The sequence below is a fragment of the Eleutherodactylus coqui genome, chromosome 3 (assembly GCF_035609145.1).
Source record: "Eleutherodactylus coqui strain aEleCoq1 chromosome 3, aEleCoq1.hap1, whole genome shotgun sequence".
Taxonomy (NCBI): Eukaryota; Metazoa; Chordata; class Amphibia; order Anura; family Eleutherodactylidae; genus Eleutherodactylus; species Eleutherodactylus coqui.
In genome coordinates this window covers 140,758,322-140,770,255 of record NC_089839.1, presented here as the reverse complement: position 1 = coordinate 140,770,255, position 11,934 = coordinate 140,758,322, and the positions used below count along the sequence as shown (strand labels likewise).

At 50.1% G+C, this 11,934-nt stretch overlaps 1 protein-coding gene across 1 annotated transcript in view; it reads left to right on the top strand.

Annotated features, from left to right (window-relative positions):
* Positions 1 to 2,233: 2,233 nt before the first annotated feature.
* SLC25A38 (solute carrier family 25 member 38) overlaps positions 2,234 to 11,934 on the top strand; it is a 45,825-nt gene continuing 36,124 nt past the window's right edge. The window contains exons 1-3 of the mRNA XM_066596178.1: positions 2,234 to 2,518; positions 2,604 to 2,685; positions 5,751 to 5,930. Of these exons, the coding sequence (XP_066452275.1) occupies positions 2,355 to 2,518; positions 2,604 to 2,685; positions 5,751 to 5,930 (426 nt within the window). The 5' untranslated portion in view covers positions 2,234 to 2,354. The remainder of the gene's footprint in view (positions 2,519 to 2,603; positions 2,686 to 5,750; positions 5,931 to 11,934) is intronic.

Genomic DNA, 11,934 nt, shown 5'->3' with positions numbered 1-11,934 from the left:
TAGATTTGGGGAGGGGTTAGTATCAGTTTGGTTTTAATCTTTTATATACGTGTTTGTAGTTTTATGTATTTGACAATATTTGAGTTTATTTTCTAATTATTATCTCGTTTGTTTTGTTTTTTTTCACCTTTCCCTAGGCACAGTAATGTGTTTCTCGGTGGGTGTCACCATGTCGATCAGTGGTTTATTGGTGTTGTATTAACCTACTCTATATGTATGGGGATACAGATTGCAACTATTTTTCGGCTCCATGCTAGAATAATACCGTATGATCATATCATCTGTATATTCTTAATAACATATTTTTTTCTGTGTTTGTATTTTGATGGAGACAAAATAAAATCTTTCTTATGCATTATGGGTTGCTCTCTTTGTGTATGAACATGGCTTCGGTATTTATTTAGTATATTGATCTATATTATAGGGGTATTTTATCTTATACATATATATAAGGTCAATTTATTTTTGCACAGTTATAAAAAAGGGGGAGTAGATCTCATGTAGACATGAGCTGTTTGACTAACAGTAACAACATGAAGGACAGTATGCAATATACAGGGAGCAGAGATGATGTTGAGATACTGTGGTTTTGTTGGGCAATAAGGTAAATCTGCCATTAGGATATAACATTATTGCCTGTGTCCGGTGGATACAGGCATGTATCTATAGAGGTAAATTCTGACAGGGGGCCTCCATTTGTGTTTCAATCACCCAGTTGCTGTGCTAATGCAGGATGATGCCGACATGCCAACCAGGAAACACATGGTGCTAATGGGACAGGTGAGGGTAATACTATGATTGGTTGTGGGATATGGGCTTCTGTATTTAAATGTGGAGTATTGCACATGCATTCATGCTTGACAAACATCAGATTAAGGGTGCGTTCACACAAGCGCATAAACGGCGCGTTTTTGCGCCCAATCGTATATACGTGACCATCTGAGGCGTTGGTTTCGAATGTATTCGTTCGCACGGGCGATTTTACGGCGCGTAAAAACGGCAACCCGAAAAAAAAACGGAACATAAGCGACCGAAATACGCGCCAACACATATTCGATGGACGAAAAGATAGTTTGCAAAGTAGGAACAAACGATAATACGCTTTCTAGCTCTGGTCATGATCGCCGAAAAACGTTCTTTCCGGCGATTATACGCTGCGGACGTGCGAACGTAAATACGCCTACGCTCGTGTGAATGCACCCTAAGGTTGAAACGTTGTTTGTGCTTTTTTAATGGAGTTAATAAAGTTTATACTTTTTAGACGCAACGGACCCGCCCTGCCTTACCCCCTCCTCTCTCACACGTGGAGTGCATCCACCCTGCCTTACCCCCTCCTCTCTCACACGTGGAGTGCATCCACCCTGCCTTACCCCCCTCCTCTCTCACATGCGGGACGTATCCGCCCTGCCTTCCCCCATGCTTCCTCACACGCAGGTCAAACCCGCCCTGCCTTTCCTCCCTGCTCTCTCACACACAGAGTGCACCCGCATTGACATCCCCCCAGCTCTCACACGCGGGGCGCACGCATCCTGCCTCCCCCCCTTCTTTCTCACACGCGGAGCGCATTTGCCCTGCCTTCCCCCCTCCTCTCTCACATGTGGAGTGCATCCACCCTGCCTTTTCCCTCTTCTCTCACACCCAGGGTGCACCCGCCCTGCTTTCACGCTTACACACACGCTTACACACACACACGCTTACACACACACACACACACACACACTGCACCTGCCCTGCTTTTTTCCCTGCTCTCTCACACACGGGGTGCACCTGCCCTGCTCCTCCTCCCCCCCCCCCCCCCCCCCCCGGTACACCTCATTACCCCCAGTTCTGAGACAGGCTGCTTTCTGCACCCCAACGCTCCCCCTTTTATACAAATCCTGCTACATAGAGGAGATGCTCCCCTCACAAACATTACCAGACCCCTAAACTATACAGTAAATTGCACAGCCCCCCACACAAGCCATGCAGTACATCATTCAGCACATGGACCAACACACCAGCCACGCACTCTCCCTACATAGCATCGTTTGACAGCTGACAACAGTCCCCCATGTGCCGCTCAGCTAACTCCCCGGCCCCATCAGCCCCCTCTGTGTCTCCGCCGGCGGTCTCTAGAGTCATGTGACATCCTGCGGTCAAACATCCTCAGAGCCACTTCACTCTAGTTACCCGCCCCCCTCTCGTATGCCTGCAGACGTCACGTGGCCTTCCTACAACACGTGATGCTACGTCACCAGCGCTCAGGGATCGCGCTGCTCTGACAGGTTCTGCGGCGATGTACTTTCGCTTTAGTTTTCCTCGGCTGTGCGGCCGCAGTGTGTGAGCCCCGCGGGGATGAGCCGGCATGTGTGACGATGGCAGCCGATCCGCTAGCGTCCAGTCCCCGTATGGCGGCGCTGTCGCACATGCATCCGGTGGTGAAAGCCTTCGTGTGCGGCTCGCTGAGCGGCACGTGCTCCACTCTTCTTTTTCAGCCACTGGACCTCGTGAAGACGCGGCTACAGGCGCAGCAGACGGGGTGAGCGGGGTCCTGCTGCAGGGGGGGTTATGCCCGGGGGTCTATGGGGAAATGGCTTCCTGACCTCCTCCTCTGTCTCCTGCAGGAGCCGGCTCGGGATGTCACAGCTCCTCGTCACCGTTGTGCGCGACGAGAACTTCTGGGGTCTGTGGAGGGGCGTGCTGCCGGTAAGTGGTGGTCGCTGGGGGCTCGTGGTCTCTGCAGTGTTTGCCCTCCCAGCTCTTGAGTTTAGCCTGTGCGCTCCGGTAGCCCCGCGGACCACGAGCATCCAGTGAGGTGCGCCATACTGTGGAAAATGCTGGCAGACGTTCTGACCCGGTGGGAGTCCCGGTCCATGAATAGAATCTCTTATAATACACCGCTATACTTAAAGGGGTTGTCTCGCGGCAAACCTCAAAATTTTACCTTACCCCATTCCCCCTGTCACCCCCCTGGCATAAAATAGCAAAGTAAAGCGGTTTTTAAACCGCTTGCTACTTACCGATCCGACGAAATAAGGACTTTAAAAAATCTTCTCCCAAGATGGCCGCCGGTCCTTTCCCAGGGATGCACTGCGGTTTTCTCCCATGGTGCACCGCGGGTCTTCTCCCATGGTGCACCATGGGCTCTGTGCGTTCCATTGCCGATTCCAGCCTCCTGATTGGCTGGAATCGGCACACGTGACGGGGCGGAGCTAAGCGATGATGCTTAGAAGGGGGCGGAGCCAGAACGCCGCTCGTGCCTGGACCGAGCAGAAGGGGAGAAGACCGCACAGCGCAAGCGCGTCTAAAAAAGCAAGAAGACATCAGAATTAGACGGATCCATGGCGACGGGGACGCTAGCAACGGAGCAGGTAAGTGAATAACTTCTGTATGGCCGCCTGCACACGGGCGGAAATCCCGCGGCGGTATTTCCCGCGGGATTTCCGCCACTGAAAGTTTGCATAGGAGTGCATTACAATACGCACTCCTATGCAGACGGCCGCGGTTTGGCCGCGCGAAATCTCGCGCGGCAAACAAACCGCAGCATGTCCTATTTATGTGCGGGGCACGCACTCACCCGGCCGCCGGCTCCGGTCTGCGCATACGCCGGCTGCGCTGCAGCCGGAACATGAAAGAGCCAGGGCCGCCAGGTGCAGGTGAGTACGCGCTCGTCACTGCAGGCTCTCAGGTCGGGTCCCGCGGCGAGAATTCTCGCTGCCGGATCCGACCCGCTCGTCTGCAGGCGGCCTATGGCTCATATTTAATGCACGATATATATTACAAAGTGCATTAATATGGCCATACAGAAGTGTATAACCCCACTTGCTGCCGCGAGACAACCCCTTTAAGTATAGCGGTGTATTATAAAGCCTAGGAAGCTCAGCCACAGGCTTTAACCTTATCCTATGGGTCAGCAGGATTACTGCCATACCAAACTTATCGTTTTGTCTCTTGTTTGTTTTTTTGCTGTACTACTTAATTTAAAAAAAATGTATTTTGTGTCCATCTTCTGACCGCAATAACTTTTTTAAAATTTCACTGTCAACATAGTTGTGTGAGGGCCCATTTATTTATTTATTTATGTATTTATTTATTTTTTGCAGGACGTCCTGTAGTTTGCATCGGTACCATTTTTTAAAATACATACAACTTTTTGATCGCTTTTTATTCCATTTTTGTCTTGGAGGTAGGGTGACCAAAAAAAGCGCATTTCTGTCGTTCTTTTTTTTTTTTCTGATGACATTCTTCGTGCCGGGTAATGTATTCTGTTGATAGATCGGACTTTTACGGACACAGCGATACCAAATATATTTTTTATTATTTAGATTATTTTATAAATATGGCAAAAGGCTTTTTTTTTTTCACTTATTTTAAAATCATTTGATGGTAGTCATTGACGACCCTCAGATCCCTCCCTCCATGTTTTTCGGTTTTGCACTGCTTTCAGTTTTGTGATATCCATGCCACTATCAGCTCTGACAGTATCAGCCATGGTGTTTGGCGGCCGGGTCTTCTCCTGCCACTGATCTGTCCAAGCATTATAGATTTTTCTAATAATTAGTAAAACATTATTAATGTTGTTTTTACTTTTTAAAGGGTTAACGGCTCCAATGAGCCGTGGTTATCAGAGCCCCGTGGTTATCAGAGCCGTTGACGGCAAATGTCAGCTGTAAGAAACAGCCGGTGCCTGCATTGTATGGAGGGAGATCGCAAGATCCCTCTTTATACATACCCTGATGCTGCAGGGCCTAACGCTACATCCTATAGCGATAAGAGGTTTAATGATTAATGAGTGATAATCGTTGTGTCTAAACACTCTGCCATCGTGATTCTGTTCATCGTTGATTTCTAGCAAGCTAGAAATCACAGATGACTTTTATCAGCGCCACCTGCTGATTTTCTCAGCAGGCGACGCTTGTCAGCATTCTTTCAGCTGGTATCCCACTGGGACTTCCCAGCAGGATACTAGCTGAAAGCTCAGAGAACAAAGATGCTGTCAGCACTCCTGCTGTTTCTCAGAGCTATCAGCTCAGCGGAACACCGCTGATAACAGCAAGAACAAAGCAGCTGTTTGCATATACAAAACAGCTGCTTTGTTCTGAGTTATCAGCAGTGTCCTGCTCTGTCTGCATTTAACTCAAGTAGCTAATTGGCTGCTTAAGAGTTATGCAAAGATGATCGCTCAAAACTGTCACTCAAACTGCCGTTTGAGCGATCATCTTTCAGTCTAAATGCAGATGTCTTTGTACAGCGTTTAGCGCTGCTTTTTCAGCGCAGCGCTAAACATTGTACAACGCTCCAATTCATTTCAATGGGGCTGTTCACACAAGCATCAAAGCCATCTCACCCAATCATAGCCGGCGCTGGATGCACCAATTACAGCCATTTCAGTAGGCCTCCAGCTGCCATGACAACCGCATGACAACCTGCAATCTCATTGCAGGAAGGGCCGTATGGGACCCTCGAACATTGGTTGGAGCATTTAAAGGGTTAACGGCTCCGATGCGCGGCTTATCGGACCTGTTGCGGGCAGGTGTTGGCTGTAAGAAACAGCCGGCACCCGCATTGTATGGAGCTGAATTGCCCTGCGATCTCCCCCCCCCCCCCCCCCCCGTACATAGGCCAAATCTGCAGGACGTAAATGTACGCCCTGCAGTGGTAAGGGGTTAAGCAAACTTGATGTTTATTTTGGCCTTAGTACATCTTGTTGTATATGATAAAACTGTTCATGAACTTTAGTATAATGTACATTTTAATGATTTAATCTACAGTCCTTCATTCGCTGCATTCCTGGGGTTGGTCTCTACTTCAGCACACTATATTTCTTGAAGCAACATGTTTTATCGGAGCAGGAACTCGGCCCTCTGGAGTCGGTTCTTTTGGGAGCAGGATCCAGGACTGTGGCAGGAGTTTGTATGTTACCATTCACAGTAGTAAAGACTCGATATGAGGTAAGTATTAAATAATATGTTAACTTAAAAAAAAAAGTACTGTATTTTTCAGACTATGTAATATTATTTATTTATTTTTTAGCAACACAAAATTATGGTGTCTTAAAGTGTGTATTTTATAGTCCACAGCTACATGGGTGTTGGCATCCGACATGCCAGCATAAATCTCTGTTTTTCTCCTCACGTAAAGTTTTAAATATTGGGGGGAAAAAAACAATTAACACTCATAATTGGTATCCATAACCCATACTATAAAATATTACATTTATTCAGTACTGTAACTGCCATTAAAACACATCAGATTGGTGCCAGTAAAAACTACAAGCTTATATTTCGAGGGTACCATCCTACAAAGAAGACAAATAAAAATGCACTAGTCCTGCTATGTGGTGACAAAAAAAAGAAAAGTTTTGTGCAAAAGTCGTAAATCGTGATAAAATTTGATGTCATACTCGTAATGTCCTATACCAGTGATGGCGAACCTTTTGGAGACCGAGTGCCCAAACTGCAATCCAAAATTCACTTATTTTCTGCAAAGTGCCAACACGACTTATGATTTTACCCCCATTGATCTAAAAACGACCGGGCTGCTTCAAAATAGACCGGGTGCAGATTTTGACTGCTTTTTGGATGCGGAAATACAGCAGAATGTCCTCAGCGGATATTTGGGTGCAAAATTCTGCAGTATTTCCACATCCAAGAAGCAGTCAAAATCTGCACCTGGTCTATTTTGAAGCGGCCCTCCATCCCACAGCGGCCCCCAGCAGTAGTGACAGCGACAGCCCACAGCGGCCCCCAGCAGTAGTGACAGCCCACAGCGGCCCCCAGCAGTAGTGACAGCCCACAGCGGCCCCCAGCCGTAGTGACAGCCCACAGCGGCCCCCAGCCGTAGTGACAGCCCACAGCGGCCCCCAGCAGTAGTGACAGCCCACAGCGGCCCCCAGCAGTAGTGACAGCCCACAGCGGCCCCCAGCAGTAGTGACAGCCCACAGCGGCCCCCAGCAGTAGTGACAGCCCACAGCGGCCCCCAGCAGTAGTGACAGCCCACAGCGGCCCCCAGCAGTAGTGACAGCCCACAGCGGCCCCCAGCCAGCAGTAGTGACAGCCCACAGCGGCCCCCAGCCAGCAGTAGTGACAGCCCACAGCGGCCCCCAGCCAGCAGTAGTGACAGCCCACAGCGGCCCCCAGCCAGCAGTAGTGACAGCCCACAGCGGCCCCCAGCCAGCAGTAGTGACAGCCCACAGCGGCCCCCAGCCAGCAGTAGTGACAGCCCACAGCGGCCCCCAGCCAGCAGTAGTGACAGCCCACAGCGGCCCCCAGCCAGCAGTAGTGACAGCCCACAGCGGCCCCCAGCCAGCAGTAGTGACAGCCCACAGCGGCCCCCAGCCAGCAGTAGTGACAGCCCACAGCGGCCCCCAGCAGTAGTGACAGCCCACAGCGGCCCCCAGCAGTAGTGACAGCCCACAGCGGCCCCCAGCAGTAGTGACAGCCCACAGCGGCCCCCAGCAGTAGTGACAGCCCACAGCGGCCCCCAGCAGTAGTGACACCCCTCAGCGGCCTCTCCCCCCTCACTCACTAACAGTTGTCGTGCAGCTCCCAGGGTCGACGCTGTCCTCTGTCCTGGCGCTTCCAGCCTCGCCGCTGTCCTGTATGCCGGGGCCGCTGAGCAGGCTCTGCGCTACCTGTGCCGCCGTTCTAAGCCTCCCCGGCCGGCGCTCCCAGCCTTAGGCCTCCTTCCCACAAACGTTGCGTTGCCCGCAGCTATTAGGTTCTATTGAACCTAATAGCTCAGGGCTCACGGTGCAGAATTCCACCGCCGAATTCTGCACCGTGAAATCTCCCGTCCTCACCTGCGGCATGCTCTATTTGCCGCGCGTGTACGCGCGGATGGCTTCCATTGCAGTCAATGGAAGCCGTCCGTTCACGCTATCTTCCACTGTAGCACAGAAAACGCTTCCCTGCCTACCGCCGCCGCGTCACGTGACACGCCGGCCGCGTCATGTAACGCGGTGGGCGTGTCACGTGCCGTGGCCGGTGTGTCACATGACGCGGCGGTGGCCGAGGAAGCGTCGTGTGGGAGCGAGGACGCCGGATCCGCAGGTAAGTATGGGGTCTCCTGGGGGGCGCCGTGACGGGCCCCGCCACGGAATTTCGCGGCGGAGCCCGTCACGGCTGTGTAAAGCCGGCCTTAGGCCAATCAAAAGCTGGGGGCGTGAATCAGTCAGGTGACAGGTGTATTATGTCGCCACCCCTTACTTCCGGTGGTGACGCAATACACCAGTGCCCTCCAAGGAGACGTGGGGATGAGGATCCCGGCTGCACACTGACGTCACAGTGTGCGCCGGGATCGTCGCTGCTAGCAGCTGAGTGAATGCTGGCAGGGAAGCTGCGGCCCCTGTCGACATTCACAAGTGGTGAACGGCCGATGGCGGCGCATACCAGTAGGGAGGGCTCTGCGTGCCGCCTCTGGAACGCGTGCCATAGGTTCGCCACCACTGTCCTATACAGTAAAGGTAACATAATTATACGACACTGTGACATGAAAAATGGATACTGGGTACCCAGTAAACAAAGCACAGCGATTATGACATATTTCACTTACTTCCGTTGTCGCACCAAATTCTCATGCGGCCAGCAAGAGCCTCTTTGCGCATACTGCCTGCCTGCCAGACCAGCCAGTGAACTTGTCCCAAAAACATCTACCACCATGTCTCTGCAGGGCCCTGAACCAGAATGGCCGTGCCCCCTCCCTATGAAGTTTTTGGACCTTACGAAAGCCTCCAGGTCCATTGTGGAGATACTGGGTAGGGCAGGGCATCCAGCTAGAACCTGACTGAAGGGTTAGATGCAGAAGAATTGTTCCTACAAGAATGTACGCATGGCAAGACCAAGAAACAACAACTGTCCCCAAGGTTGCATGGACATACACTGTTGCTTCCTTTCTTGGCCTCGCCTCCACACAGCATCCCACTCTGTAATCCCATCTAGGGACTACTTCCACTCCAAGGGTGAGATATTGGGCTCTGACTTCCTTAGATGAACAGTCTTCCGAAGTCTCCATCATTGTAGACCCTCTCATAGAGGCGGTTAAAGGCACACTCCATGTGAAGGACCAAGTTTCCTCTCCTCTCACAGACTAATTCTCCTTTCAATGTCTGACATTCGCATAAAACATTCCTTACACATGCAGAATTTGAGGAGGTCATGATTGCTCCGGATAAATGTTTCCTCAAGCCTAAGTACTAAAAAATAATGTATCCATTATCCCAAGGAATCAATTTAGAAGTGGTTTTCCTCACCATTAGTGGGTTCTCCGATGTCTTGCCTATCCAAACACATTACCTTACTCTTGGTAGATGCATCATCTTTTAAGGACCAGCATGATAAACAGCTGGAATCCTTCACAAAATCATCTTTTAAAGGCATCCGGGTCGGACTTCCACTCTGTCTTTGCTTCATTCTGGGTCAGTAGGGTCACATCCAAATGGGCTAAACAACTACGCTGAGGCATTCTAGGAGAACTTAGCTGAGCTTGGTCTCCAGCTCTTAGGCAGGCAATTTCCTAGATTAGGCCTCCCTTAATGCTGCCAGGCTCCTAGCTTGTTCCTCCGTACTTTCCATGGCGATTTGCCACACCTTGTGGCTAAAACGTTGGTCTGCAGACAACACCTCCAAGATGTCTCTAACTGGCCTACCTTTCACCGGAACTTTTGGCAGCCATATGGCGATTCTTCGTTCCTGGGAGGATAGTGGTGTCGATCCATTATCTGGAAAACATACTCATAAAGGCTCCATTCCCTAGGGCCAACATGGAGGCCCAACTTGGCCCCATCATCTTGGTTTGCCTTTCTCTGCCTGTTCAACACTATTCTGGCTAAAGGACAACTCCTGAGAGACAAGCTTGCCCTTCTGCAGCAACATGTCTGCTTTCTGCGGCCACACACACCGGTGACCATTTGCCAGGGCATGCAGGTTCCGGGTCTCATGGTAGCCATGTTCGAGGCTGTCCCGTACATAAAATTCCACACTCGCTCACTACAATTATCCATCCTAGCCGACTGGAACAGATTCCGTGAGTTCCTGGATCACCCCTTAAACCTACCTCAGCCGGTCTGTTGTTCCCTCCTTGGCTGAATTCATCGAACCTCTCTCTACCCCTTCACTGAAAGGTGATAACCTTGGATGCCAGTCTCTTAGGCTGGGGGGTGGGTGTTCGCTTTTCCACCTCAATGAGGCTAATGTTCTGTTCTGCTTCTGTCCGGAACCTTCTCACACTACGGAGCGTCTGCACAAGCTAGACACAGTCTATGCACTGAGAATCTATCTATCTTGCACGGAATCCTTCTGCCGTTCAGAATCTTTGTTCCTCATATCTTATAGCCGTTGTTAAGGTCTGAGGGCCTTCAAGTCCATTATCCCCAGCTGGACTCCACCCCTTTGGGTCACAGCTCACTTCCTGCATATGATGGGTGCATCCTGGGCGGTGTCCCATAACACTTCTGTTATCCAGGTTTTTAAGGCCACGACCTGGTCTTTGCATGCGTTAACATTATTTTACAGGATCCATAACTTTGCATTTTCTGACGCCGCTCTTGGTCACAGGATTCTGCAGGTGGCAGTACCCTGATCGCTTTACAAATATTTTTGGCCCACCCCCTAAGGAAGAGCTTTTGAACATACAGAGGTCTGAGTGGTGTCCCTCCACCCCCTTTGTACGTTTTATATTAATGTACATTTATATTAGTGTAGGGTCTCACAAGACGCGAGGAGCCGTGACAATCTTTTATTACGTATTATTCACATGCAGTGCAGCTTTTAAACGCCAGTGGAGCCCAGGGTTGCAGTGCCACTGTGGTTCACTTTTTGAGATGCAGAGCAGCCCGCCGAACTATTATGGCGCCATTATTAGGTTGCTTGTCTGCATGGTGGACTACATGTATCAGAAGGTCTGGCACTTTGTATCTACTTTCTGCAGGAGTATACACCAAGCAGCCACCCTCCTCTATATTAAGAGGCTGTGTGAGTGGCTGTTTCATTGGTGTCCAGCACAGGTGTAATTGGCTGCTTCATTTAGCAGTTTAGCCACCTGCATGTTGAGGGTATGCAGCTATCTGCCCTCTTGTATCAGTAAGTATCTGGCCGTTTTCAGTGATTGTTTGTTTGATTTTATATTTTCCTTTCTGTGATACATTTATATTCTGGAATACTTTTTCAAGTCCTGGGCATATGCAAAACATGACCTATGAGGAACAGTCAAAGGATCTGGGAATGTTTAGCTTGCAAAAAAGAAGGCTGAGGAGACTTAATAGTTGTCTACAAGAATCTGAAGGACGGTCACAGCGCAGAGGGATCAGCCCTATTCTCATTTGTACAAGGAAAGACTAGAAGCAGTGGGATGAAACTGGAAGGGAGGAGATACAGATTAGATATTAGACTGTGAGGGTGATCAAGGAGTGGAACAAGTGGTCGCGAGAGGTGGTAAGTTCTCCTGCAATGGAAATCTTCAAACAGAGTGTTAGGGATTTGATGTAGATTCACTGTCACCCAACCAGTAGATGAAACAGAAAGACAGGGCAGACAGCTGACACTGGAAACCCAGATGCTCACCACTGAAAGGTGTGACTTGGAATGCAAGATGACTAGGGGATCTAGCCCTATGCTGGAAGCACAAGATGGAAAGTCCCTGCCTATCAACAGCAGAGAATTCGTCCTGACAAGGACTGATCACCAGGAAGTTGAATAACACCACGTTGTCTGCAGAACCAAAGAGTGAGCAAGTTCAGGACCAAGCTGGAAGTACTTGAGCAGCCTGTAGACCAAGCATGAACTGCAAACACCGGAACAAACAGGAGCAGCTGTGACGTACATATATGAAGGCTCATACATCAATACTGCAGCAGGGGCTATCAGGTCTGAGGCCTCTATATAGTGGTGAATAGATGACCAACAACTTGCAGCTGGGTGGAAGAGGCAGAACCAATTAAACCATGGCAGTGCTGGAAAA